The following is a 26,297-nucleotide window of genomic DNA, read 5'->3' on the forward strand; positions in this document are numbered from 1 at the left end:
GAAATTTGTGCACAACATTTGAGATAAATAAGCTTTTTGTGCGTATAGAACCTTTCTGGGAACTTTTTTTACAGCTCATGAAACATGGGACCAACACTTTACATGTTGCGTTCATATTTTTTGTTCAGTGTATATTGTTGTATTTGTGTACTTCAAATATACAAAAATGTATTAATAATTTGTATGAATCGATTTTCACTGAGGCAGATAACGAAAGGAGCATATCGAAAGTTATATCCATTGATTCTTCAAAACGAAGGATGTTCGTTGATTTGGGGGAAATTGAGTTTGAGGGAAACTATGAAGGAAAACATGGCACATACATTAATAAAGTAATTGTATACTGGTCTACTTGTGTATGACATTGTGTATGTGTATTTAAAATATACAATAATTAATTGATGTTTACTTAATAATTTCACGTTAAAAGTCCCAGCAGACAATACTATCTATTTTACATGACAAAAAACAACAGAATATTTCCCGACCATCTTTTGGACCAATGTACATTACAATCTTAAGTGGGCACATATTTCCCTGTGTCAGCAGGTCATCCATGTCAAGAATATGTGCATTTTTCCATGCATGTGGCTAGTATGCCCATATCCTCCACATGGAGTTGGCATGAATACCTGGCCTGCTGTGTCGTGGGCTTGATGGGCCAGCGTGTGCACATGAGAGGGAGTGACACATGCCTGAATGTGAAAGTACATGAGATCCTGATGTAATGGAGAGAATGTCAGCCCATAGGCCTTGAGTGCAGCAGACAGCTGGGGCAGAGGGTGTGTGTGTTTGTGCATGGGCGCGCATGCACGTGTGTCTGTGTGTATGGGAGACGTGACAGGCAGAGCACTGCTTGTGGTGTGTATGTACAGTACATGTAAATTTGTTGTTTTAAGGGAACTAGGACCATGGAAGTTAAGAGACTTAATCCCAATTTATGATACAATATGCCGGGGTGTCTGCGACTTTAAAAAAATTAAAAGGTGAGCCAACCTCCACTCCAGACAACACCTCGCTTTTCTACCATCAAAATAGGATTCCAGGACAGGTGGTATGTGTGTTTGTATAAGTGTGTGTGATTTTGTGCACGTACATGTCTTTGTGCACGTTCGTGTGGGAGCGTCCTTTGGCTGCACATCTGGTGGGCTGGGATATATAGAAGTGTTTTTATGTTCTAGTGACATGACTGTACTGTCATGAGAGGCATGGTTTTGTGCCTGGCAGCTGGGAACATGGATCGCCGTCGTGTGACACTCAGTGTCTGTAAGAGACGCCTATTGTTTGGCCAAAACACTGTACATTGATGGGGCTCTGATACACAGTGGCATTGTAGGCCCTCGGCCCCCCACACTTCTGTGGCTACAGTTTGGTGCATGTGTCATTGCCACAAGCCTGTATCTGCCTCGACAGGATACTCCCCCATGCATTGAAATCAGTGGCATGTTTCATCCCAGTTTTACTGATTTCTCCAACAACAGTTCCGTTTCTTAGATCATCCTTTGCCCCATAAAGTCCTAGTAAGTCATATTCAGCCTCAAGATCTGTGAGAGTAGCCTATTTGAAAGGTGCAATTTCCTGGTTGCTAAAATTGTAATAGTTCACCTAATTTCAGTTTGTGACATAACAAGCAGTCATTGTGTAGAGAATCATTGTACCATCTAAACCGCAGTGAAATATGTTTTCCATAACCGAAAATATTTTCAGCTGTTTAGAGCTGGTGTACAAAATCGAAAGTTAAAGACACAAAAACGAAATGGAAGAAATGAAGCATAGCAATAGCGCACAAAAAAACAAATCTACAGCTTCTTAGACTTGCTTTCAAAAAGAATGTGAGTTTGGTCGTGTCGCCCAAAAAGTTACATATTGCACCTTTAAATTGGGTGAACTTTGCTTTCGGGTCAGTATATATTGGGTCCTGCCCTCTTACTGGTGTAGAAGAAGGATTAAGTAGTGTGTTAACCTTAAAGTAGTAGTGTGTAAAAGTAGTTCTCATCTTGGCAGAGGGCCACTGACATTTATCATATGGTTAAACCCGTTTCTTAGAAGTCACAAAAGATGGCATGCATGCACTCGTCTCGACATGTGGTGGCAACATTTGACACACATGATCCCTGTAACTCAACTTGACAAGTCAAGGGAGGTTGAGTCCAATTGCACAATGTGAGACTTTTATATGAAAGTATAGCTTTTTTTCTTGCTTTAAAAAAAATGATTATGTATTATTCTGATGCTTTTTTAATTAAGTTACAATAATCGATTGATGTACAACAAATATACTTACAGAGTTTACAATTGTGACATAGTTTATATCTTTTTTATATCTTTCTTCTCCATGGAATCCCCTTTAGTCAACCGGCACATGCACCTCATGCACCTCATGCACCACAGGCTACTTTTGCTTACATTGCAAAGGTGGGGAGGTCAGGCTCTTGAGCCCAGTTTACAGTCAAGTGTGTGAGAGCAGCAGCAGCTCCAGTCGCGGCCTCGTACTACCATCACAATGTCTAGTTTGGCCAACAGAGTTTTGATATCGGAACAACCCCCTGTGGATAACCAACTGACCCGTCAACATGAAAAGAACCCCGCCTCCTCATTGATCACATGATAAAAAGCGTCTCCAACGATATGACGGTCTCACATGTGCAGGTATTCATATAGCCCTCAAAGAATGTTCTGTATGTTGACATGAATATGAAAGCGGGAGATATGCCATAAGAACAGCTGCTCTATCAGTGTACTGTAGGTGCTGGATTAATGCAAGGCAGCTTGTGGCTCAATTGACAATTGTTGAGAAAACAGGTCTGGTAAGTGTTGGACGCAATAAAGACATTCCCCAAACAGCCATTGTGGGTTAAATTGGTCTGCTGTGTTTGTTCCTTTCTTTTCTGTCTGTAAACTATGAAAATGAATCCACCAAAGGAACATACGGTACTGCTAAAAATATTGCATGTTTACAAAATAAAACATGTAAATAAACACTCATAAGTTATCCAGTGTTTGATTGTAGACTACTTGACACAATATACGTTTGTGAAGAAAACAAGGTCAATGTAAGTGTAGACCTATCTAGGATACAACCGATTCAACAAGCCTCCAAATGTTAACCACTTTTACTTATTATAACATTTACTACTATTTTCTACTATCTGCAACTGTATAATGAGCCACATAAGTATATATTATCAAACAAAGCAAGGTATTCTTTGACAGATGTAGTCTGCAGCATCAGATGCTGTCAGACGGAGAAAGTGATGTCAATCTTCTTCTATACATTGGGACATAGTGCACTCAGGTGGAGAATGAAGCTAATGCATGTCTAATCAGTGTCTGCAGAACTGCTGGTTTTCATCCTTCCCTCGAATCTGGGACCTGGACCGATTTAGACCTGGGACACCAGGGGCCTCATTTATGAAACTGTGTGGAGGATTCACGTCAAAAGGTGGCGTAAGGACGAAACACAGAAAGTGCTTATGTAAAAATATTCTGATTTATAACACAGTGTGCACGTAAGTCCGATGTATAAATCACAATCAACTCTAAATTTGGCGCACGTGAGCGAGCGTCTTGTTCCACCCTTTTAACGCCCATAGTTGCCTATAAATAGTGAAATGCCCTTAATTAATATTCATCCATACTTGACTGCATGACGACAATGATGGCAAATCCCGACAGAAAGGTAAAAAAAAATAATTTCACCCAGTGTGAAATAAAAGTTGTTGTAGGGGAAGTTGAAGCAAGACAAAATTTATTGTTTGGTGGACACAGTGTGGGCATTACAAATGCCAACAAGGCGTTCGTGGCAGCATGTGGCGGACGCTGTTACTGCTGCTGGCTCAGAAGGTCGGACCCTCTCAGAAAAAAAAGTGGTCCAACATAAAAGCGGAGGCCATAAGGCGCATAGCCTTACACAGACAAGGTGTTTGTGCCACAGGCGGGGGACAGGGACACCGTAGCTCAACCCCCTTGCCAGTATTATAGGGGAATCCCTCCTGAGTAGTGACAGAGGTGGAAGGGGAAACAGACATGCAAGACACACCAGATGATCCAGGTATGTAATTAGTATTCCCTCGTTTGAAGAGTAAACCAAATGCATTCAAGTTGTATTTAAACATTTATTTACACAAACAATGGTGACATTTTCTATTGTTTTTAGTCACTGTGTGTTCCAGCGGGGTCGGTGGTGCTGCAGCTGAGCAGGAGCTGAGTCGCCCAGCCCCCTGTCTCCACTGCACCTCGTGCGTCACAACCCTCCAGCAGCAGTGTCCTCACAGATGCAGTCCTGCAAACGAACCATCGATGCGATTAACGAGGTTGCCAAGGAGTTGAAATGGGAGTTGAAGAGCAGGTCCTTCTCTGTAAAGCTGGGCCCACTACAGCACAGATATCAAATACAACAGGTCTTGGTAATCGGAACCGGCTCATAAGCCACTCATCATCAATGGCCAGTAAATTTTGCTGGTCTCTGAAAATTCGCTCACTCTGAATTCTTCCATTTGACAAATCTTCCAACAGTGCCAAAGCAGCCATTGTGCGTCATTATGCATTGTAATTGCATGCCTTTTTATACCCACACATTTGATTGTCACAAGAGAGTGGCATACGCCTTCTTTTGTGCCTACGCAACATTTATAAATGAGGTCCCAGGTGAGTGGGCTTTGATTAGTCAATGACATTACAATGACTTGATTAAAATGACCAGCACTGCTGACCTCAAAGGCACGGATTTGATTACCCCTGAAATAAGAGATTTGGTGAGTCTAAAAAATACTAGTCCTGCTAGGTCAGTTGCAGCTTTCAGGAAGGTGTTGTTGGAATTTTTGTTTAGAGGTGACAAACCAGATGCATCATTTTATCTTGGGTCTATTTGAATGTGCAGTCAATTTGACTATGTTGTTGATGAGCTGATGAGAACAATTAGGCACCAAACTTGTCAATTTTTTCAAACCAACCAACAGAAGCCAAACTCTATTATAAACTGTATTAGTAAGGGCAGTCCCACCTATGCAATAACAGGGGAAACACTGGCCTAATTATTTTTTGTTCACTCCAGCTAATTTTTATGTTATAGTGGACATTTATTGCAAATTGGAATGAAATTGCAATCCACGTGTGGATAAGTTGACTTTCATATAGGATTTATGACATTCAATCGTCTGCATATTAATATATAGAGTTGATTTATTGCACTGTTGTACTGTGTGTTGACCAGGCACTTGCAATGCTGCAAAACGTCAGCACATCTTGAATATAGCCCTGACTTTTTTTCTCTCGTAGCCCAACAAACCTATTGTTGATTGGTCCTACATTTCTGACCTCCACATTGCAGCCAATGAACACTTCAGAAACAAGTCTGTTATGGCACCATAAGGAAGACAATAACAGATGCAAGCCTACAACTGAAGAATACCCTAAGCTTTATTCAAGATTAATCCACAGTAAAGTATTTTGAAAAATTCTAAATACCCTAAGAATAATCAACTGCATTGCAGCTACTGCATTCAAGTGCATGTAATGTCATCGACGTGAACCCTCTTATCATTGCTCAGTTAGCTAACTTTAGCTAAAGCATTCGTTAGCTAGCCACACGTTTGTTGTGTTAACGGTCAATGACAGCTGGTAGAGTGGCTGTAGAATGATTATCGGTGTGTTTTAGCTGTACTGTTAGCTAACTGGCGAGTGGAATGGGTCCGCAATGAGCTTGCAGCCAAGTGACCTTTTGAGTTGATAGCTACAGCTCGAGGTGTTATCGTTAGCCAGCTTGGAAGTGCTAGCTAACCGTGACGTTGATGCGACTAATGTGCAGCTGATGATATCTTACGTAGGGTAACCGTGTTGAAATAACTAGCTAGTTAGTATGTCAATATCGGAAACCTGGTTTGTTTTGAAGATCGGTAGTTAACGTTAAAGTGATGCAGCAGGCGATCCAACACGAATATGTGGATAGAGCATTATGATATGAAACTTGATTTGGTATCTAACTATAGTTATCTATTCATATAATTAAGGCTGGTTTTTGGATGAGGTAACAGTACAGCACAGGCTCTGCTATGACACGGTATGTGTCGACTGGGCCTCAAATCTTAATTTAGCTGCATTAACTCAAGTGATCACCAATCTCATGAAAATACATTTTGTTAAGGTCTGATGACTATGCCCTTTCGTGAAGCATGAGCCCCATTGTTAACAATAATGGCTAGCCCTATCTACTTTTTTTTGTCTGTCTAGAGACTAGTCTGTGCATTAGCCTCGATATCTAACGTTAGTTACCCTTGTCTTTTGTCTTGACAAGTGCATTAGCTAATAGTTAGATTTCAATTGATTTCAATTAGCTAACAAAGGCCTTTCTGCTACAAAACTACAACATTTGAGTCATGGTAACTTTCATACATTCCTAATCAAATGTGACTGGTACTGTCAAACAGTTAACGTTAGGGATTCATCATCCAAACTATTGCCAAATTTACTGTACATTTTGTAAAATTGTTACAATAGCATACTAATCAGTCCAAATGACCTTGACAAAAGCTTCTCCCCTGGTCCTGCTTTGCATGTGTTGCTGACCCCGATGTTAGACACTGGCAGAATGTTTCAAACTGTAGTTCTGGTTGTTTTTCTGCCATCATTGCGTTGACATTTTCTTGTATAGGGGCTCAAAAGAGCAAGGCGAGCTTGCAAAAAACACTGCTGTTTCTACTACAGTAAGATTGTCAGGTCATGTACAATGGTGTTTTGCTGCTAGTCTCTTACTATTTTCTTTATTCTTATATGTGTTTGTCACTTCTTACAGACAGAAGCCTGGTCAAAGCAAGCAAAGTCAAAAATGATGCAGTGAACCGATTCTGAAGATGGTAAGCATGCAGTGGACTACTTCAACCCAAATCTAATTGAAATGTGTTTTATCATATCTATCCTCAGGTTTGTAACACAAAACATGTAGTTTAGGTCACCCTTATCTGAAAATACAAATGTAAGTAGGTGTTTTTGAAGACCATGTGACATACCAAGCATTTAATCTGTATTTCACATCCATGAGGCGTAATTGCAAATAATATATAGGCTCACCAGTAAAATAAAATGTTACTTGTCACATGCTTTGTTAACAACAGGAGTGGACCAACAGTGAATGCTTACTTATGGGCCCTTCCAAACAATGCAGAAAATAGAGAAGTAATAGAAAAGTAAAACACGTAATAGATACACAATGAGAAACGATAATTTGGCTATAATCAAGGGATACCAGTACAAGATAATTGAGGTATATATGTAGCAGTGCACAAATATCAAGTCCATATTATGCTACTGATTCCTAGTTATATGTACATATCAGCGGAGGCTTCTGAGGGGAGGACGGCTCATAATAATGGCTGGAATGGAGTTTAATGGAATGGTATTAAATATGTGCCTTTCCATTGACTCCATTCCATTGACTCCATTCCAGCCATTATTATGAGCCGTCCTCCCCCAAGCAGCCTCCGCTGATATCTACATACAACTAGGAATCAGCAGCATATGTGATGAGTCAAAACATTTAGTGCAAAAAGGATTAATGCAGACTGTCAGGGTAGCTATTTTACTTTTCTAAATAGTTAACAGTTAGCCAAATAGCTACTCTCGTCTGGATAGTACATTACTTTACCAGTCAAAAGTTTGGACACACCTACTCATTCAAGGGTTTTTCTTAATTATTTACTATTTTTTACATTGTGGAATAATAGTGAAGACATCAAAACTATGAAATAACACAAATGGAATCATGTAGTACCCAAAAAAGTGTTAAACAAATGAAAATATATTTTAGATTCTTCAAAATAGCCATCCTTTGCCTTGACAGCTTTGCACACTCTTGGCATTCTCTCAACCAGGTTCACCTGGAATGCGTTTCCAGAAGTCTTGAACAAGTTCCCACACATGCTGAGTACTTGTTGGCTGCTTTTCCTTCACTATGCGGTCCAACTCATCCCAAACCACCTCAATTGGGTTAAGGTCAGGTGATTTTGGAGGCCAGGTCATCTGATGCAGCACTCCATCACTCTCCTTCTTGGTCAAATAGCCCTTACACATCCTGGAGGTGGGTTGGGTCATTGTCCTGTTGTGAAAAAAAATGATAGTCCCACTAAGCGCAAACCAGATGGGATGGCGTATCGCTGCAGAATGCTGTGGTTGCCATGCTGGTAAAGTGTGCCTTGAATTCTAAATAAATCACTGACAGTGTCACCAGCAAAGCACCTTCACACTTCCTGCTTCACGGTGGGATCCACACATGCAGAGATCATCCATTTACCTACTCTGCGTTTCACAAAGACACAGCGGTTGGAAACAACAAAAAAAACACACCAAAGGAGATTTCCACCGGTCTAATGTTCATTGCTTGTGTTTCCTGACCCACGCAAATCTCTTCTTCTCATTGGTGTCCTTTAGTAGTGGTTTCTTTGCAGCAATTCGACCATGAAGGCCTAATTAAAGCATTCTCCTCTGAACAGTTGATGTCATTTCTCTTTGCTTATTTGAGCTGTTCTTGCCATAATATGGACTTGATATTTTACCAAATAGGGCTATCTTCTGTATACCAACCCTACCTTGTCACTTCTGATTGGCTCAAAGGCATTAATTTGCGGAATTTCTACCTCATGAAGCTGGTTGAGAGAAGGCCAAGAGTGTGCAAAGCTGTCATCAAGGCAAAAGGTGTCTATGAAAAATCTCATATAAAGTATTTTGATTTAACACTTTTTTTAAAACTTACTACATGATTCCATATGTGTTATTTCATAGTTTGTCTTCACTATTATTCTACATTGTAAATTAATAGTGAACTAAAATAAAAAACCTTGAATGAGTAGGTGTGTTCAAACTTTTGACTGGTATTGTATATTAATGAAAGTATTCAGACCCCTTTTTTTCCACATTTTGTTACGTTACAGCCTTATTCTAAAATCTACACACAGTACCCCATAATGAAGCAAAAACTTTTTTTTAGAGATGTTTGCTAATTTTATAAAAGAAACTGAAATATCACAGTTGCATAAGTATTCAGACCCTTTACTCAGTACTATGTTGAAACACTTTTGGCAGCAATTAAAGCATAGAATATTCTTGGGTATGACACTGCAAGCTTGGCACACCAGTATTTGGGGAGTCTCTGCCATTCTACTGTGCAGATCCTCTCAAGCTCTGTCAGGTTGGGTGGGGGACTGACGATGTTCGATCGGGTTCAAGTCCGGGCTCTGGCTGGGCCACTTAAATACAGGCGACTATATTGATAAGTCACCTCGTCCTAAAGATTTACACGGTTATCAAAACGTCAGTGTAAGCCTACACGTACCCCCCCTGGCGATCCCTCAGTTTGGGAACTGAATGGTCATTCAATTCGGAATTCCAAGTCAGTAACTCTTGACATCTTTATAGAGCTCAGACAGACATCTGACTTCAGGATTACTGACGTCATGGTTTGACCTTGAGTTCCCAGTTGTCTTGCACCGATCGAACGACTTGGGAAACTCAGTTTGATCACCAAATTAATTAGTGAAGTAAATGAATGCCTCATCAGGTTTCACCGTGCGATCATTCAAAAAACTATTTTTACCTTTCCACAAACCATCTTTACATGTTGCTTGATAATGAGCAAGTTAACCCAAATGTATCAAAGAATGGGTCATGCATCCACAATTTAGTTAGTGACTGCTGCCTGGCCAGTGATCTAGCTAGCTGCATTTCAGTAATTACCTATCCTCCTAAATGCGATGGTCAAGTTGAAAATAGTTGACTGAAAATGAACTAGTCACCAGTTATTGTTGCCCATGGTGTAATCATGTCTAACCAGTTGGCTAGTGTAGATTGTGTGCCCTTGAGCTACAAAGACTAGATAGCTGTGTGTTTTGGCATCCACGATTAGCTAGCTTGTTGGCTACTTCATGGCCAGTGTAATCCCTCGATTCTTGACTGTCGCACACACGATCATTGGGTTCAGGGAGTTTATTGTAGTCTTCTTTCCCATGTAGTCTATTGTAGTCTTCTATCTAATCCCAGTCCGTGTTGCCAACTCTTCATTCAGTAAGGAAAGTAGATATTGGCTGTCCTGAAAGTCGCTAAATTATGTCATCGATTAATTTGCCTAATTGGCCATGTGCGTGTAATTGTGATGGACGCTGTAGGAGAGAGGAATAATATCATGGGAGAGACAAAGTGAGTAAAAAACACCCTAAATATATTTAGAACCACAAATGAACTTTCTTCTGTCGGTTCTTGTTTTTTTTTAATGTCACAATTCCAACCCTCCTTTATCCGGGCTTGGGACCGGCAAAAGTGACACAAAGGAGACACTCTGGCGGAGTTACTTAGTATTTTTATTTTCTTTTAGTACATTTACATCCCGCCCTGAATGTAAGCCAGGGCGGCCAGCGGCCGTCTGTCACGGATGGGTGGTCACGGAGGGGTGAACATCTCCTGCTCTGACTGCGGCTGGGAGGGACTGGCCCGCCTGTGAGTGCTTTGGGACGGGGGTGGGGCCCTCAAAGAGTAAGAACGATACGTGCTTTCACGTCAGTCTCCAATAACACCAGAAAAAGTCACTAGATTTGTCGCGAGTACTTATTTTCCATCATAATTTGCAAATACATTCATTAAAAATCCTACAATGTGATTTTCTGAATTTTTTTTCTTTTCTCATTTTGTCTGTCATAGCTGAAGTGTACCTATGATGACAATTACAGGCCTCTCATCTTTTTAAGTGGGAGAACTTGCAAAATTGGTGGCTGACTAAATGCTTTTTTGCCCCACTGTACATGTCGGCAATTTATTAATGAGTAATTTGCCAAAATGGGCAATGGAAACACTTCAACCACTACATTTTTTTATTGGACACTAGTTTGTAATTATTATATCTTTTTTGTAGGTGTGACACCATTTCATCCAGCTGTTTTGATCGACACAAGATGGGTAAATGGAGACGCACCCTAGAAGGAAATTGTCATATTTTCAATGCAAACTTTCTAAATGTCAACAAAAAAATCACTGCACAAGTTAATGGAAACATAGCTATTGAAGTTGGTGGTTACTACTGGGTTCAGATCCGAGGTGAGAGAAATTGTCCGCCATGTTTTGATAAATGCTCAGAGTGATGTCACGCACTTAAGGCTCAACCAATCACCCGACGGGTTCTATGTCGAGACTAATGAATATTCATGAAATAAATTAAATCTTTTTTTTCCTCCATGCAAAAACTTACAATTTATTCACTCCTACCAATGAGACATGGGAGTCATTACTATGGCAATTCAAGATGGCGCTCCCCATACCTCTAATAAACATTTTTTCAAGATCAAAATACAAAAAATAGGTGTTTCTTATATTACAAGCACGTTTAGTGTTAGTAGATTGAATACGTCTCTTTGCTTAGCTTTAATTCCTGAAGTGTCTCCATTCCCCATGGTAAAAACAAATTACATACATTTCATAAATTTAAAATAATAATCAAGAAATTATGAAATAGTTTGACAACCCTGTTTTGTAAGCTTTTAAATGATAACAATCTCAACTGTTTAACTTTTCCCGTGATGAAATAAGGCGTGGATGTCTGGGGTATGTAAAATAAGTCAACTTTGAGCACCTTTTATCTCTTGACTGTTTTGGCATTCAGGTACAAAAAGTCACTTTCTGAACACATCTTCTACAAGGACACATTTTGTATGAAAGGTTTCGTTCAAATAAAAAGGGGTGTTATCAAAAAGTGATTGAATTCAAATGGACTTTCCCAATATATATCTTATTGGCACCTAAGTATCGTGCTCATATCGTGAGATCCTTGGCAATACCTAGCCCTTGTTTTGAAGCTATAGTTGTCCAAAAATGTATGTACCAACTCCACATTGACCCTTTGATAAATACAAATGGAACATATTTTTTTTTCCTGTTTTAGAGTTTTAAAATGTACTGCACCGAGCAGGCCATTGGAAAGTTTGATTAACTGGGGGTTCGGAAGACGTTGTCTTGCAAGCAGGCAAATAGAATGTTGAGCTGTCAATATGGGGCTAAATGGATATTAAATGACAGGATCTTAATTTGTATATCTGTTCAATCATAGGTCTGAGCTGAGAGGTTCTCCCACCTGCCGATCCCTACAAAAGTTTGCTGTGTCAGAGGACTCCAAAGAGAAGAGTACGCAGCTTCCCAAGGCCATGGAAGACTCTCACACTTTATACATCTCAGAGTTGGGAGACGATGACCATTTAGAGGAGGAGATGGAGGATAAGGAACTTGAGGAAACTCACTGCAGTCTTTATTTAATGTCCATGGAAACGGATGAGCTGGCAGATTCAAACACAATTTGCCAAAAACCTGAGGCCAAAGGCTGTGACCTGAAGCAGGATTTAGGATCGGTCTCCCATTCAGCAACCCCTGAGCTCCCAGAGGATCCTGACCATGACCCTGATGTAGAGCTCCAGGACTCATTTCCCTGCCAATTCTGTGAAAGAAATTTTACCAGCAAGCAAGGCTTAGAACGTCACATACACATCCACACCTTAGCTAACCACCACACACACATATTTAAGTGTAAGTACTGCAGCAAGTCCTTTGGCTCAAAAATTGGCCGGCGACGGCATGAGAGGAGACATGAAAATGCAAAGGCAAGGCCTGGATCTTTAATAAAGCCTGTGGAGCCTCCAACTTCTGCCCTACAGCGCAACGGTCCAGAATGTGTGTCTTCTCCCAGTAGCTCCAGTGCCTCTGTTTTGGCAGACAGAGAACCGGCGTCTACGTCAGATGAACATGGAGAATTACAGGGTGGTCACACTTGCAAGTATTGCAAAAAGGTTTTTAGCACGCATACAAACATGCGACGACATCAGCGCAGGATCCACGAGCGCCATCTCCGGCTCATAGGTAAGGAAGCCCCACTGTTGCAGGAAGCAAAATATCCAAAGCTACCCCCTATTAAATCTCAACAGGATACCAACAACACAAGCCCAGTAGCAGTTCTTGAGATCGAAAGTGACCAAGAGGAGCAATATATGCTGGATATCTCTGGTAACATCTCTGAGAACCTCAGCTTTTATATAGATGGGAAGATTGTATCAACAAGCACTGTCAGCGGCTGTGAGGTAGTTGAAGTGAACTCTGGATCTGCTACTTTAGTCGGACTAAATGCTGTGATTATTAATCCTGCCCAGATCAGTCAGGCTCTTAAAGTAGAGACTGCTACTCACACAGGAAAAGGGATACCTGGTCAACCCTTGACAAAAAGGAGAACTGCCACACCACCTCTTCTACCCCAAATCAAAACGGAACTAGAATCGGAAGTTTTGTCCTCTTCTTCATCATCAATTGTGTCATCTTTGATCGAAAGTCTCATTCCTCAGAACACAGAGTCTACTATCCTTCAGAGAGAGAGAACAGTTTATCTGTCACCTAAGCTGAAACAGCTCTTACAGATGCAAGATGGTTTCAAACCCAGCTTTGCCCTGATCACAGAAGGCCAGAAGCTGTGTTCACCACTTTCCCTGACTGTCCTCCCAGCAGGATTGGGGAGGTTTAAAAGAAGGACCGGGTCTCCCCCAAACTCACCACAACAAAGCCCTATGTCGAATGTTGAAAGCACAGCAACCGATGTGGGTGTTTCTATTGCTGTCAATGCCCCAACGTCAGAGAGCCAATGCAGTTCACCCGCATGCAGTTTATCCAGCAATGATGAGAGTGAGATCTCCAACAGTCCACAAGTAAACGATACAATGACAACTCGTGTCTTGCCAGAGGGATGGTCCCCAATGAGTGGGGGTTGTTCCTGCAACCAGCAACCTTTGGACCTCTCAAATGCTGTCAAGAAAAGTGAAGACGAAGCGCTGCGGGAAGCTGTGTTGGACTTGAGTGTGCACAGAAAGAGTGCAGATTCGGAAGCAAAGAGAATTTTAGTTCCACAGCCCTTAAATAAAAAGAGGAAGCCAAACACCAGCATGTTGGAGAAGGTTCTGATGAATGAGTACGCAAACCTAGAGGTTGCTGCAGAGCAAAAATTAAGTATATTAGAAAATCATGATGCACCGTTAGTTACAGACTTAGCCATAGTTACTGCTTCGGATATGTCACCTGCTACTGAAGGCGAGGTGTTCGGATTAACTTTTCCCTCTGCAGCACTTAGTCCATCCCCTTCCTCTCTAGCTTCAGTCACCAGGCAATCGATCTCACCATGCACCATAGCACTTGCTTCCCCATCTCCACATCCAATCTTACCCACTGCTCCGTCGCTAATTACTGTTTTAGCACCACCAACATCTTCCTCTAGCAATTCCACAAATCAACCTATCCTTCAAGTATTGGCCTCTAAAATATCTCCTAATCCTTTAATAATCTGCACAGAAGATTCATTGAATTCAGCTGAGTGTGAGTGGAGAGCTGCTTTGCCAGATTGGGCTACCTCTAATTCTGCAAGCCAACTTGCCATCTCTAAACCCCTTGACCCAACTCTCAATCTACAAGGGCATGTGTTTCTCACAGATCACACTTTAAATCAAATAGCTCTGAACACTACCACAATTGAATCCAACATTGGATTTGAAGTGCCAACATGCTCTCCAGCTTTAACTCTAAACGATTCCCTTATCAACTCCTTTGACATTACTAATAATACTGTTGTAATTGAATGCACAGTTGCTCTTGAGACCCCAGAGATCCTTGTCCCTACCACAATTGATTTCCAAGAGAATAATTTTGAATCCACAGCACCTGCGCAAATTGTCATAAATCAGCAGCAGCCTCTGTCCTTGCCTCATGAAACCGTTGACCCTACTATTTTAGTATCTTCTTTAGAGCAATCGGTTACCCTTTCAACGCTGTCTGCAGTCATATCTGAATGTCCAACTCGTCAAGAATCCATTTCCTCCCCTGTTCCTGCCATTATTAAAACGGAATCAAACCAAAAGGTAGTATCAGAGGACATATCTATCTGCCCCTCTAAAACGCCACCTCCCTCTGAGGGCACAAGTCAAGTGGAAGAATCCTCAAATGAGACCCTCTCCAAGCTACAAGAGACTTTCACGAAGGAATTCATATGCAATGTATGTGATAAGCTTTTTCATTCAATGAAGGAACTGGGTCATCATGTAAGTGAGCATTCTGATGAATGGCCATACAAATGTGAGTTCTGTGTGCTACTCTTTGGAAAGCCCACGGCATTGCTTGATCACAGGTCAACCCTCCATGGCGTCGGCAAGAGCTATGTTTGCTGCGCATGTACAAAGGAATTTGCTTATCTTTGCAACCTGAAACATCATCAAAAGGAGTTGCACCCTGGCCAGGAATGCAAATACACAGAGGAAGAAAATGGCAAGCTACGACCCCAGAACTATAACAATGCAACAAAAGGTGGCACAGAGGCTTTGTCCTACTGTGCCATGGCGGAGTCCAATAAACCTGTCATAAAAGATGAGGGAGAATTAGATGACGCTACTGAGGAACTCTTTACCACAATAAAGATAATGGCTTCTGAGGGAGGTAAACCCAAAGGCCTGGATGTTTGCCTTGGCATCAACCAACACTATCCCAGTTTTAAGCCGCCTCCGTTTCCCTATCACAACCGGACACCTGTTGGCTCTGTAGCCTCAGCTACCAACTTCACCACCCACAACATCCCACAAACCTTCAGCACTGCTATCCGATGCACTAAATGTGGCAAAAGCTTTGATAACATGCCAGAGCTGCACAAACACATTCTTGCCTGTGCAAATGCCAGTGACAAAAGACGCTACACACCCAATAAGAACCCCATTCCTCTTCGTCACTTTGCAAAAGCCCAAAATGGAGTACTGTCCTCTACTAATTCCACAAATGGCCAAAATGCTCTACACACGGCAAGTCAAACAAATCGTCCCAAACTCAATCAGGAGCCACCTGCCAAGTTGAAGCTTAATGCACTCAACAAAAGGAAAAAACAGCTGGTACAGAGGGCCATTTCACAGAGGAGTAAGTCTACCTCTTTGACAAAGAAAACGTCTTCTCTAGTCGATGAGGAGCAAGAGATCTATGTCTGTCCACATTGCATGAGAGAATTCACATACCGCCGCAGCCGGACCAAGCACATGGCCGTCTGCCCCAGGAAACCTGCTGCCAAAGAGGCCAAGAAAAGGAAAGATGGCAGTATCTCTTACACTAAGGAAAATAACGGCCACCTTCGCAGAGAAGTCCTTCATTTGGAAGAGAAATCTGACCATGAACAGAAAAGCAGAGCCCATAGTTCAAGTCCAACAAAGAGGACAGCCATATTACCAGCTCATAAAGTCCTGTCAAACAAAAAAAGTAAAGCCATCATTGCAATGGCAAGTGTCCAAACACCGCAGCAGGCACCCAAACTGACTGCACTATCTCTTGTTCGCCCTTTCAACTCCCCACAACGTCAAGGCAGTAGGATGCAGCATGGTGTGAAGGAAATTCGTTCTAACATTACAATGGTGAAATCCCACCAACAACCACCACAGGTGGATGAGCACCCCTGCAGTCAGAGTGGAAGGGTGAGGGGACCAGTGACCCGCAGTCTACAGCAGATTGTCGTCACAGATTCAGCAAAGGAAGAACAGCTGACCAGTCAGGAGCCACCAGGGGATCTGCAGGTATTCTATGCATGAAATCATAGCTAACATTAGAATTCTCTACCCTTCTCCCGAAGTGTGCACTCATACATTCCCCCTCATGGATTTAAAAATAACGGACTGGTGTGAGGAATATGGTCGAGATTCATCTCCAGCCATGCTTGCATCAATCCAATACTTTTGAATACATGAGGAATGAGTGAACAAGTGCAGCAGGTAGCTTAGCAGTTAGAGCATTGGGTCAGTAACCGGAAGGTTGCTAGTTCGAATCACTGAGCCGACTAGGTGCAATCTGTCGATCTGACCTTGAGCAAGGCACATGTAACCCTTAATGCAGTGTTTTCCACAAGTACATGGAGTAGCCAGCCAAATAGAAAAAGTTGCCAGCCAGAGAGTTCCGGGCTAATGAATTGATTTACGGGAGCTTAGTGAAGCCCAGACGACCTTCTGATACAGGATGCTGTGATGAGTATTAAAACTGTCATCTGTAATAAAGCGAAGAATGCATCCAAAGGTTTAAGAGTAGTTGCTGCTGCATTCTGGTAAATAGTATCACCATAGTCAAGAACTGGCAGGAAAGTTGACTGCACAATCTGCTTCCAGCTGTTCATGGATTGGCAACATCTGTTTCTAAAATATAAGCCTACTTTAAACGTTAGCTGTTTAACTAGCTCATCAGTTGTTTTTTAACGTTAGATCTTTATCAATCCAAACGGCCAGATATTTATAGGCAGCGACAGGCTCCATGAGCGAAGTATCCAATAAGTGAATATGTAGACCATCTGAGAAATTGTTCTGTGAATCACAGAACATATATTTACCTCTGCCTGCATTAAGTAAACGTTTTTAATCAACAAGGGCTTTCTGTAATATAACAAAATCAGATTGCAGCTCGAACTTAGCTTTGTCAGCAGTCGGTGCAATGGCATACATAACCGTATCGTTTGCATACAGATGAATATTACTGGATTTAATACATAGACCAATAATATTTAAATAAATAGTAAAGAGAGCAGCTCCCAAAATCGACCCCTGCAGTACACCTTTCGTAATATCGAGGAAACTAGATTTGACACCATCAGAAAGCAAACATTGTGTCCTGTCTGTCAAGTCGTCTCATCCAGGCCCATTTCAGACCGTTTTTGACGAGAAATGGTGTCGAATGCCTCGGAAAGGTCTGTAAATAAAGCAGCACAATGTTGTTTTTTATGATCTAGGCAATTCAACACATCTAAAACAAGCATAGTGGCTGAAACAGCATTGTCCAGATCTAAAACCAGATTGGTGCATATTTAGAATAGAGTGAAGTTACCAAAGTTCTTAGCTGGGAGTTGGTCAGGGATTCTAATACCTTAACATGGCAAGATAAGTTGGCGATTGGGTTGTAATTATCTAAGTCAGAAGGATCTCCACCTTTTCTGTATGGGGAGGACGTGACGCTTTCTAAATCTTAGGGAAAACACCAGTACCAATTGTCAAGTAAAACAATACAAGTTAAAGGTACATCAATGAGTAGGGCAGAGTGCTGTATTAAGAAGGGGTCAAGTGAATCAGCCCATGTGGATTTCATTACATCGTTCTTTAGCAAGGCAACTCAAAGCAGTGCCTTGAGTTACAGGCATACAATGCTTTGATTATAAGGAAACACAATATCTACATCAGAATGTTTTAATAGCATTTCCACCGTAAACAATACTAAAGTCACTAACATACAGCTATTAATGCTCCCAATGTTTAAGTAGGTCTACTCCCTCTCATCAATGTTCTTGTGATACTTGTACACGGACACACACACAGCTTTAAGTACTGTTAAAGCTTTAGGCATTCTAAATGAGTGTGACTATAGGAAGAAAGAACTGGCTATGGATTCAAAGAACAAATAGCTTTTTTAACTTGTCCAACAATGTTATGAAAACACTATAACTAATCTGTACTGTTCAGGTAACTTTACACACACTTGCTCTCAGTAGCCTATTCCTTCTCAGTTATTCCTGTGCCATCTACATTTGTGCGTAGTTTAGTCAGTTGTCAAGTTCAGGTTGCTAGCTAGGTAGCATGACTAGATTTAAGAATGCACGTGTTTAACATGTTGACTACTCCATTGTCAACACTTTAATCAAATCAGTAAGTCTATATCAATATATTTAATAATGTCATATGTGTTTTCTTTTTCATATTTTGGACTTGAATGAGTCCCTCTCGCCACTACCTATTTATTGTTCCTGCAGTGCGGATTCAATATCTTCATCAAATGTTTTCATAATTTATCTGCAGTTTTGTTCAAAAAAGAGCTGTTCACAAACAACTCATCACAAAGAGTCCTTAGTCACTGGCAAGTATCGACATGGGCTTCGAATCCTATGAAAATACAAACAAGATATTTGGTTTACTTGTCCCGATGCAATACCATTGACAAATAACTGTTTATTAAATCAGTTCGACACCTTTTATAAACTAGTCCAGTGGTATGTTTGTCCTGGGCTACAACACAATTGGGTGCGGTAGAGGACCGGAGTTGGGGACCTGGCACTGAACTAGTCAACACTTGTTGTTCGGTTGTCAATCAAAGTGCACAGTAGCATGTAGCCTATGTGCCCTGACTCCGTGGCTGTGTAGGCCTATGAAACACGCAAAATAAAATAAATGAATGTGGCACAAAACAACAATTTGTGGATTTCCACTCATAGTTACCGCTTACATTACACAACACCTAAAAATGAGTTCACAGGAGACAATGAAGAAGCATCATGCTCTCCCTCTGTGAAAATAAATGTTGACCAAAGTCAACCACAGAGCACAAAAATAACACCGGTACCGAGAGGGACAGACAGGGGACTGACAAACCAGCAGTTTTTCCCTGTCCTATCAATAGATCACTAGAAGATGCATATCGTTCATTCCGGGAGAAGGCTATTCTGACTTGTCTGACTAGCGAATTGAAACTTTTATATGAAAAGAAGCCTAGTTAATTAATGAAGTGCAAAAAGTAGCCGGCTTGCAATGAGTCTTATTGGCTATTTAGCCGATGGCTAGCGCTGATGGAAAACACAGATAATGGCTGATCCCTGGTGGTGACTAGTGTCTTGGAGAGGGATATGCAAAAAGTACATTTGCATTTCACACCTCACACTTGTACAGGTTACACCCATGTACATGTGTGAAACACGACAAATAAAGGCACCCCCTATTTGACTGACGAGTGTACACTTGTAATTAAGGGGGATTAATTAAAGTTGCACCTTTTCTCACATTTAATTTTTATATTCTCAGGATCCTTCAATTTGAGATTCATCCAATGGACTGCTTCAGACAGTGGAAAGTTGTGGATCATGATACATTTGTGGAGGCTTAATGAAATAAATACAAATGCAAGAAGAGATGGCGAATGCAGCAGTGGGTAGGTGCAATCGGACAATGTATGGAGGCTTTCAGAGAACATTTTTGTTGTGCATTTCTTGTCCTTTTCACAGAATGTTTGGAAAAGACTGCTGTGCACTTTGAGAAACTTTACCTTTGATGGGCACGTGCATCACAGAATAAGTCATCTTGATGATTATCTGAAAAAAATACTTAATTTAAAAAGCCCATCCCTATGAATAACTAGTGCGGTTTGCAAGTGGCAATCATAGGGGCATGCAGTTATCACATTTTTTTTTCAGTGAGCTATATGTGTACTGTTATGTGGCCTTTTTATTTGGAACTTAAATGCATGCTACCAATTTATTGTAGTACGAGATTGCCCCTTTCTCACTCAGTCTGTCCAATTTCAAACCACACTTTTTAGGTTTGAATGATCATCAACAAGTGAAACTCTGGATCTCTTAAAAGGATAGTTTTCCAAATGTTTAACGTAATCGTAATAACTGTCATACCTCGGAGTTATGTGAATTAGAATTTCGAATTTTAATATAAGCTCCAAGGAAAGCCCTGAGAGGTAAACAATGCATGGAATGTGAGTATAAAAATCTAGAGCTGGGCGATATTTGATTCATTGGAATGTATGTCTAGCGCGATATTCCAAATGCCTTCCAAATCTCATGAATCCATTTAAAAAAAAAAAATGTTTTTATGAGCGTTTGTCTGATGTTTCTCATGTTGTACCTTCGCATTTACACACACCAAGCCCAGCCCCCTGGCACTCACAATGACAAAGATGAGAGATCACCTCTTCTTCTCTGACAGTGGTTTCAACTCTCATTTGCATTTTAGGTTTGGTCTGACAATCTGTCATATGGAAACCAAAACGCATAAAAAGGTTAATCTCCTCTATTATAGTAAAGTAATGTTTCTAATGGGGACCCCCTGGAGGTTAGGTCCAACTTATTGTCAAACAGAAATGGGGTGTGCCTTGGGTGGTTAATCGATGTCATTCTGATCATGCGCGGCGTGACCGACGTAGCTAGTTTGTTAGCCACTTCTAGTTCGCCAGTAACTCCTCCAGTATGTGTTGACGTCATTTCACACAATTTGTTTTTGGACGGAAGCTGTAGAGATTGGTAAGAAATGGAACTTCAAAAGCCAAATATCTTATTCATCAGTATATATTTTTTTAACGCATTACACGACCTTGGAATTATGGTGCATTGTTATGGTGCATCGGTTATACAGTTTAAAGCTGTTATTTTTGTCTTGAGTTTTTGTCTCCAAAGTCTACCTTTTTTAAAGTAGCTGTCCAGTGTTTCCAGATGTCTATGAAATATGATCTATATTTAATTACAATACGAGTCAAATATTTTTTCTTACAATTCTTTTTAATTATGTTAAAAAGCAGCTGGGTGTATACCAGTCATTAAAATTATTCATGCAAGTAGACTGCTGATTGGCCAGCTCATCCTCCTCAGGAAGATGACATCATCCTCGTTGAGGAAATGGCAAGTTTTTTAAATATTTTTAAATGGTCTGTTTGAGATCCTTATCTCAAACAGACGGGGACCCCCGTCTACTGTTCGTCGTGGACTTGTCATTGAGAGATTGTTTGAGACCTGTGTTAATAATTTTCTATAATGCCTCCGACAGAAGTTGCTCATTATTAGTGAATGGGCATTATGCATGGTTCTGGTTACATTTTTAACAAAAGACTTGAAAACCAGATCAGTGATTATTGCAGAAAAGCAATTTAAATAATGACATTATTAGTGGGTCTTATGGTTGTAGAAGGATTATATTTACTCTAGGTATAATTTCACAAGCCATGCATTCTTTAGATTATTGCTGCTGTTTTTAAATGCAGGGTATTTTACCTTTTAATTGTACAACAAAGCTTATTTAGAGAACTTAAAAAAATATATATATGTTCTGAAATCTTTCATTCAATGTCAAACACGGATATTCGCTATTGATATTGTTACAATATAACTTGAATTGAATTATGTGAACTATTTTAGGCAAGGCTTCATACTCACATTACATGCAATGCTTAGTTCACAGGGATTTCCATATAGCTTGTATGCAAATTCAAAGACAGTTATAACTCATCGTGAGCTAAGAAAACAATTAACATTGCAAAACCCCTGTGGTGCTGTTTCGCCCAATGCGGATCTCCGCTTTAAAGGTGAATTCTGTAAGTAATTAAACATCTTGAATACATTATTTTATACATTGTAGAATAGTAGTGAACACGTCAAACTATGAAATAACACATTTGGAATCATGTAGTAACCAAAAAACGAATCTAAATATATTTCTAATTTGGACTTGGTCTTTTACCAAATAGGGCTATCTTCTGTATTCCACCTCTACCTTGTCACAACACAACTGATTGACTCAAACACATTAAGAAGGAAAGAAATTCCACAAACTTATAACAAGGCACACCTGTTAATTGAAATGCGTTCCAGGTGACTACCTCAGGAAGCTGGTTGAGAGAATGCCAAGAGTGTGCAAAGCTGTCATCAAGGCAACGGCTGGCTACTTTTGAAGAATCACTTTTTGGATTACTAAGTGATTCCATATGTGGTGTTTCATAGTGTTGATGTATTTACTATTATTCTACAATGTAGAAAATGGCACACAAAAAACAACAACCCTGGAATGAATAGGTGTGTCCAAATGTTTGACTGTATAGATATCAATAATTGAAATTACAATAGAACAGATCCCAGACTACTTTAATTCCATGAAAAAAAAGTTAATTTTAACTGATGAACATCTGGCACTTTTAATGTTTTTGCAAGCAATGGCTTAACCAGTTTAATTTATTGGACTTCTTGTTCTTGGAAGGTGAAAAGGTTAACAGTGGAACAATATTTATGCATGTGGAGTTGGTTTCGTATTATGTTAAGACAATTGATCAATTGTATTCTTCAAATATCAAGCATTACATACCAGTAACAATTGTTAACGACTAGTGGAATATTTTTGCATATTTTACGTGGTTATCCTATTTATTAGTTAAAGCTAGAATCCTTAAGGGTGAAGCTGCCACGTTCATGTACAATATTACAACAACAAAGAAGTTCCTGCAAACAACAACACTGTATTTTTTCCCCTTGATACACTCCCCACCTCTGCTTCGTCGACATAAGCAATAACAACGGCTGTGGGGCGGACAGTGACACTTCCCATCTTTAAAGGGAATCAATTATTTAGAGATGTTTTAGGAAAAATGTTATGTAATGAGTTTAATTTAATGGATTATGGGAGACAAGAAACCTGCACTAGGAACCTACAGTAAATGGGGCTTAAATTAATTTCAATTTCTCGACAGTAATTATAAATGGTCTCCTATTATCCCCTTTTCTAATGACTGAAATGTTCTGGCTTTGCCATGAGAATTTAAAAAGACTTCATTTTTTTCTTGTTGATGACGTTTCAGTTGGTAATTGGGTGCAAGTGAAGATTTAAGCACTTGAGATTTGGAAAGGGAATTTTTGTTTATTTATTATTTTATTACACAATTTCATCCCAAATTAAAAAGCACAACGATTTGTTTTTTTCGTCCTTTACTCCTATCAATATTAAAACAACAAAGGCAAATAAAAGTGCTTTTCAGGTGTTCTTCATTTGTTTTGCTTGCTTTCACATAGTTTAAGAGACGAGTAAAAGTATGTTATAATGGGAACCTTCTTTGCATACACACTGCCCCATCGATAACTTGCTGCTGTTGGGGTCATAAAAAATGTGCGAGGTGCGTAAGTTCATGGAAAATATTGAAATGGCCCATATTAAAGCTACATTCTGGGATTTGTTTTACAGCAAAGATGCAGCCCGCCACTTGTCTTGGTATACAGCTGAGGAATGGGGCTGGTGAATTGTAACCCCTCTCAAATTCATAGACAAATAAACACCTGTAGGCTATAGGAGCAATATCAAACTTTAGTTTTCTAGAGGCATTAGTCATCGAATGGGCGGTGTACCATTATTGAATTCCGTCTTACAGATATAGTTTACAGTATCTTCTGTTAATGTTTATCTATCTTGCTCTTGAATGAAGAGGGTTTTGGGGATGTTTTAATTACTGGAGAAATGTGGTTCTTTTGTTTCATTCAATCCATTCACCTGACATTGGGGTGTATAAGCAGTTTTCTGTGTTTTTAGGTTAATACAAAACATTAACAGGTCATTGTCTATTTGTTAAGATGTTACCTACTGGCAACTTGTGTAATTCATAGAATGAACCTGTGTCTTGATTGATAATATACATGTGGCAAAAGTTTGATTAATATACTTGGAAGAATAATCACAATAGCTTCTAAACTTAAATAGATAACATGCATACTGTGTATAGTATACATATTGAAGTTTCACTGTTGGCTCACAAAATGAATCAGAGAAATAAGGGTAACCAAAACAGGGTATGTTTGGTTTTAGAATTGGGATAAATGTTTGTAAAACAGTATTCATAGTTTGTTTTAATCCTAGAAAGATTGTTGTAACCTGGGATTGGTGTAGTTTCCCCCGTTTCATAGCAGACTGACTTGAGTGTCAGATATGTGGACAATGTTATATAACTGTGAAAAGTGCTTGTAGCATCTCAAAGTGTAAAATAAGTCATGTATATTTATTAATTTAAATCATGTATCAACCTGAACGGTTCTTTTGTGTATGATTTGCACTGTTGCATACATTTCTGAAATGTCGTTTTTTTTAGTTGTGTTCAAAATAAATGGGGAATGTTAAGTTAATGAAGTGTTGATTCTGTGCTGGTGTTCTTGGTACTACAGGATACGTACAAGGTGCTTGGACTTGAATTTGGCACTAAGAAAGTACTGGAAGAGCACCTCTGTTTGGTATTTGAACGATTTTCAGTGATTTATAAGCTCTCCTGCTCTGTTATAATTATCCTGCAATTTAATTCAGATCTGTTTCAATTGACAGGTGCATCATTGTCCTGTTGCAGGAGCTGACAAATCCTTATCCTGCGACATCCAAAAACCTGAATTTGTAGCCAGATCAACCTTAAGTACCTTCAAACGAAGTGCTGTATATCCAGTTGACTTGGTTTGGCCATGCAATTTTGTACATGATAAGGATGGTTTTTGGTTAGCTGTTATGAAAGTTTGCAGGGGTTTAGTAGTGGCTATTGACACATCCTATTGATTACAATATGTCCTGGCCCATAGCACCTGACCTCAAACCGTGGTACCCACCACTAAGTCAAAAAAACAGATGATTGAGAAATATCATAGGAACGATGAGACACATCCACACTGGAATGAAGAGAGCATTCTGTCACTGGGAAAGCTGGCATTTCAACAGCTGGTAAAAGGAAATCTGATTTTCTACGAGGAACACCTGCGAGAGTGTGGCGTTGACCTCAGCGAGGAGTCTGTGTACTCTGGAGTGTGCACACAGATCTTTAAAGAAGAGAGTGGGCTGTACCAGCAGAAGGTAAAGGTACACTGCTTTGTGCATCTGAGCATTCAGGAGTTTCTGGCTGCTGTATACGTGTTTCTCACATTCAACAACAGTGGTGTGAATCTAATGGTTCAACCCGACTCAACCTCTGAAGTACTTACGCCATTCAAAAACAATCCTACATTTTGCCTCAATGTAAGCACAGTGGAGAAGGCCACTGTGAGAATGGACACCTGGACCTGTTCCTCCGTTTTCTTCTCGGCCTCACACTGGAGTCCACACTGGAGTCCAATCATACTCTCCTACGAGACCTACTGACACAGACGAAAATCAGCTCACAAACCAATGCTGAAGCAGTCAAGTACATCAAATGGAAGATTAAGGATAATCTCTCTCCAGGAAGGTGCATCAATCTGTTCCACTGTTTGAATGAACTCAATGACCATTCTCTAGTGGAGGAGATCTAAAGCTACCTGAGCTCAGGCAGTGTATCCAGAGAAGAACTGTCTCCTGAACAGTGGTCCGCTCTGGTCTTTGTGTTGCTTACATCAGAAGAGGAGCTAGATGTGTTTGACTTGAGAAAATACTCCAGGTCAGATGGTCTTTTGAGGCTGTTGCCAGTGGTCAAAGCCTCAAGAACAGCTCAGTAAGTACAGTACATGGCTATTCAAATGTATATTCATAACAACAAAAATATATGTATGTACAGTGGGGTCTGAAATTATTGACACTTGATAAAGATGAGTAAAAATGACTAAAATACAGCATTCAAATACGTAGCTATATTGTATGCCTCCCCAAAATGGGTAAATTATATATATTATTTTATACTAATACAATTGCTCAGAGAAAGAGATTTTGTTTAACAAGTAATATTTTTTTTCTCAAAAAGGTAAGGGTCAAAATTACTGACAGCCCTGTTTTCAA

The 26,297-nt window shown here is 40.1% G+C and overlaps 1 protein-coding gene across 4 annotated transcripts; it reads left to right on the forward strand.

Moving 5' to 3' along the window:
* The first annotated feature begins 5,360 nt into the window (after nt 1-5,360).
* On the forward strand, nt 5,361-24,697 carry prdm2a (PR domain containing 2, with ZNF domain a). 4 transcript variants are annotated; one of them, XM_064923068.1, is made up of 4 exons: nt 5,361-5,438; nt 6,791-6,851; nt 12,080-16,595; nt 19,845-24,697. In XM_064923068.1, exons 3-4 carry the CDS (start codon nt 12,174-12,176, stop codon nt 19,857-19,859), a joined length of 4,437 nt encoding a protein of 1,478 aa, XP_064779140.1. In that variant the 5' UTR covers nt 5,361-5,438; nt 6,791-6,851; nt 12,080-12,173; the 3' UTR covers nt 19,860-24,697. The 4 variants fall into 4 exon arrangements, with proteins under 4 accessions (XP_064779140.1, XP_064779141.1, XP_064779142.1 ...); XM_064923069.1 differs by having other exon boundaries at nt 5,375-5,443; XM_064923070.1 differs by lacking the exon at nt 5,361-5,438 and adding an exon at nt 5,804-5,821.
* Nucleotides 24,698-26,297: the final 1,600 nt, after the last annotated feature.

This window comes from Oncorhynchus masou, chromosome 18 (assembly GCF_036934945.1).
Source record: "Oncorhynchus masou masou isolate Uvic2021 chromosome 18, UVic_Omas_1.1, whole genome shotgun sequence".
NCBI lineage: Eukaryota > Metazoa > Chordata > Actinopteri > Salmoniformes > Salmonidae > Oncorhynchus > Oncorhynchus masou.

Coding starts and splice junctions, on each gene's coding strand:
- prdm2a (XM_064923068.1), top strand. CDS start 12,174: ATGGAAGACTCTCACACTTTATACATCTCAGAGTTGGGAGACGATGAC.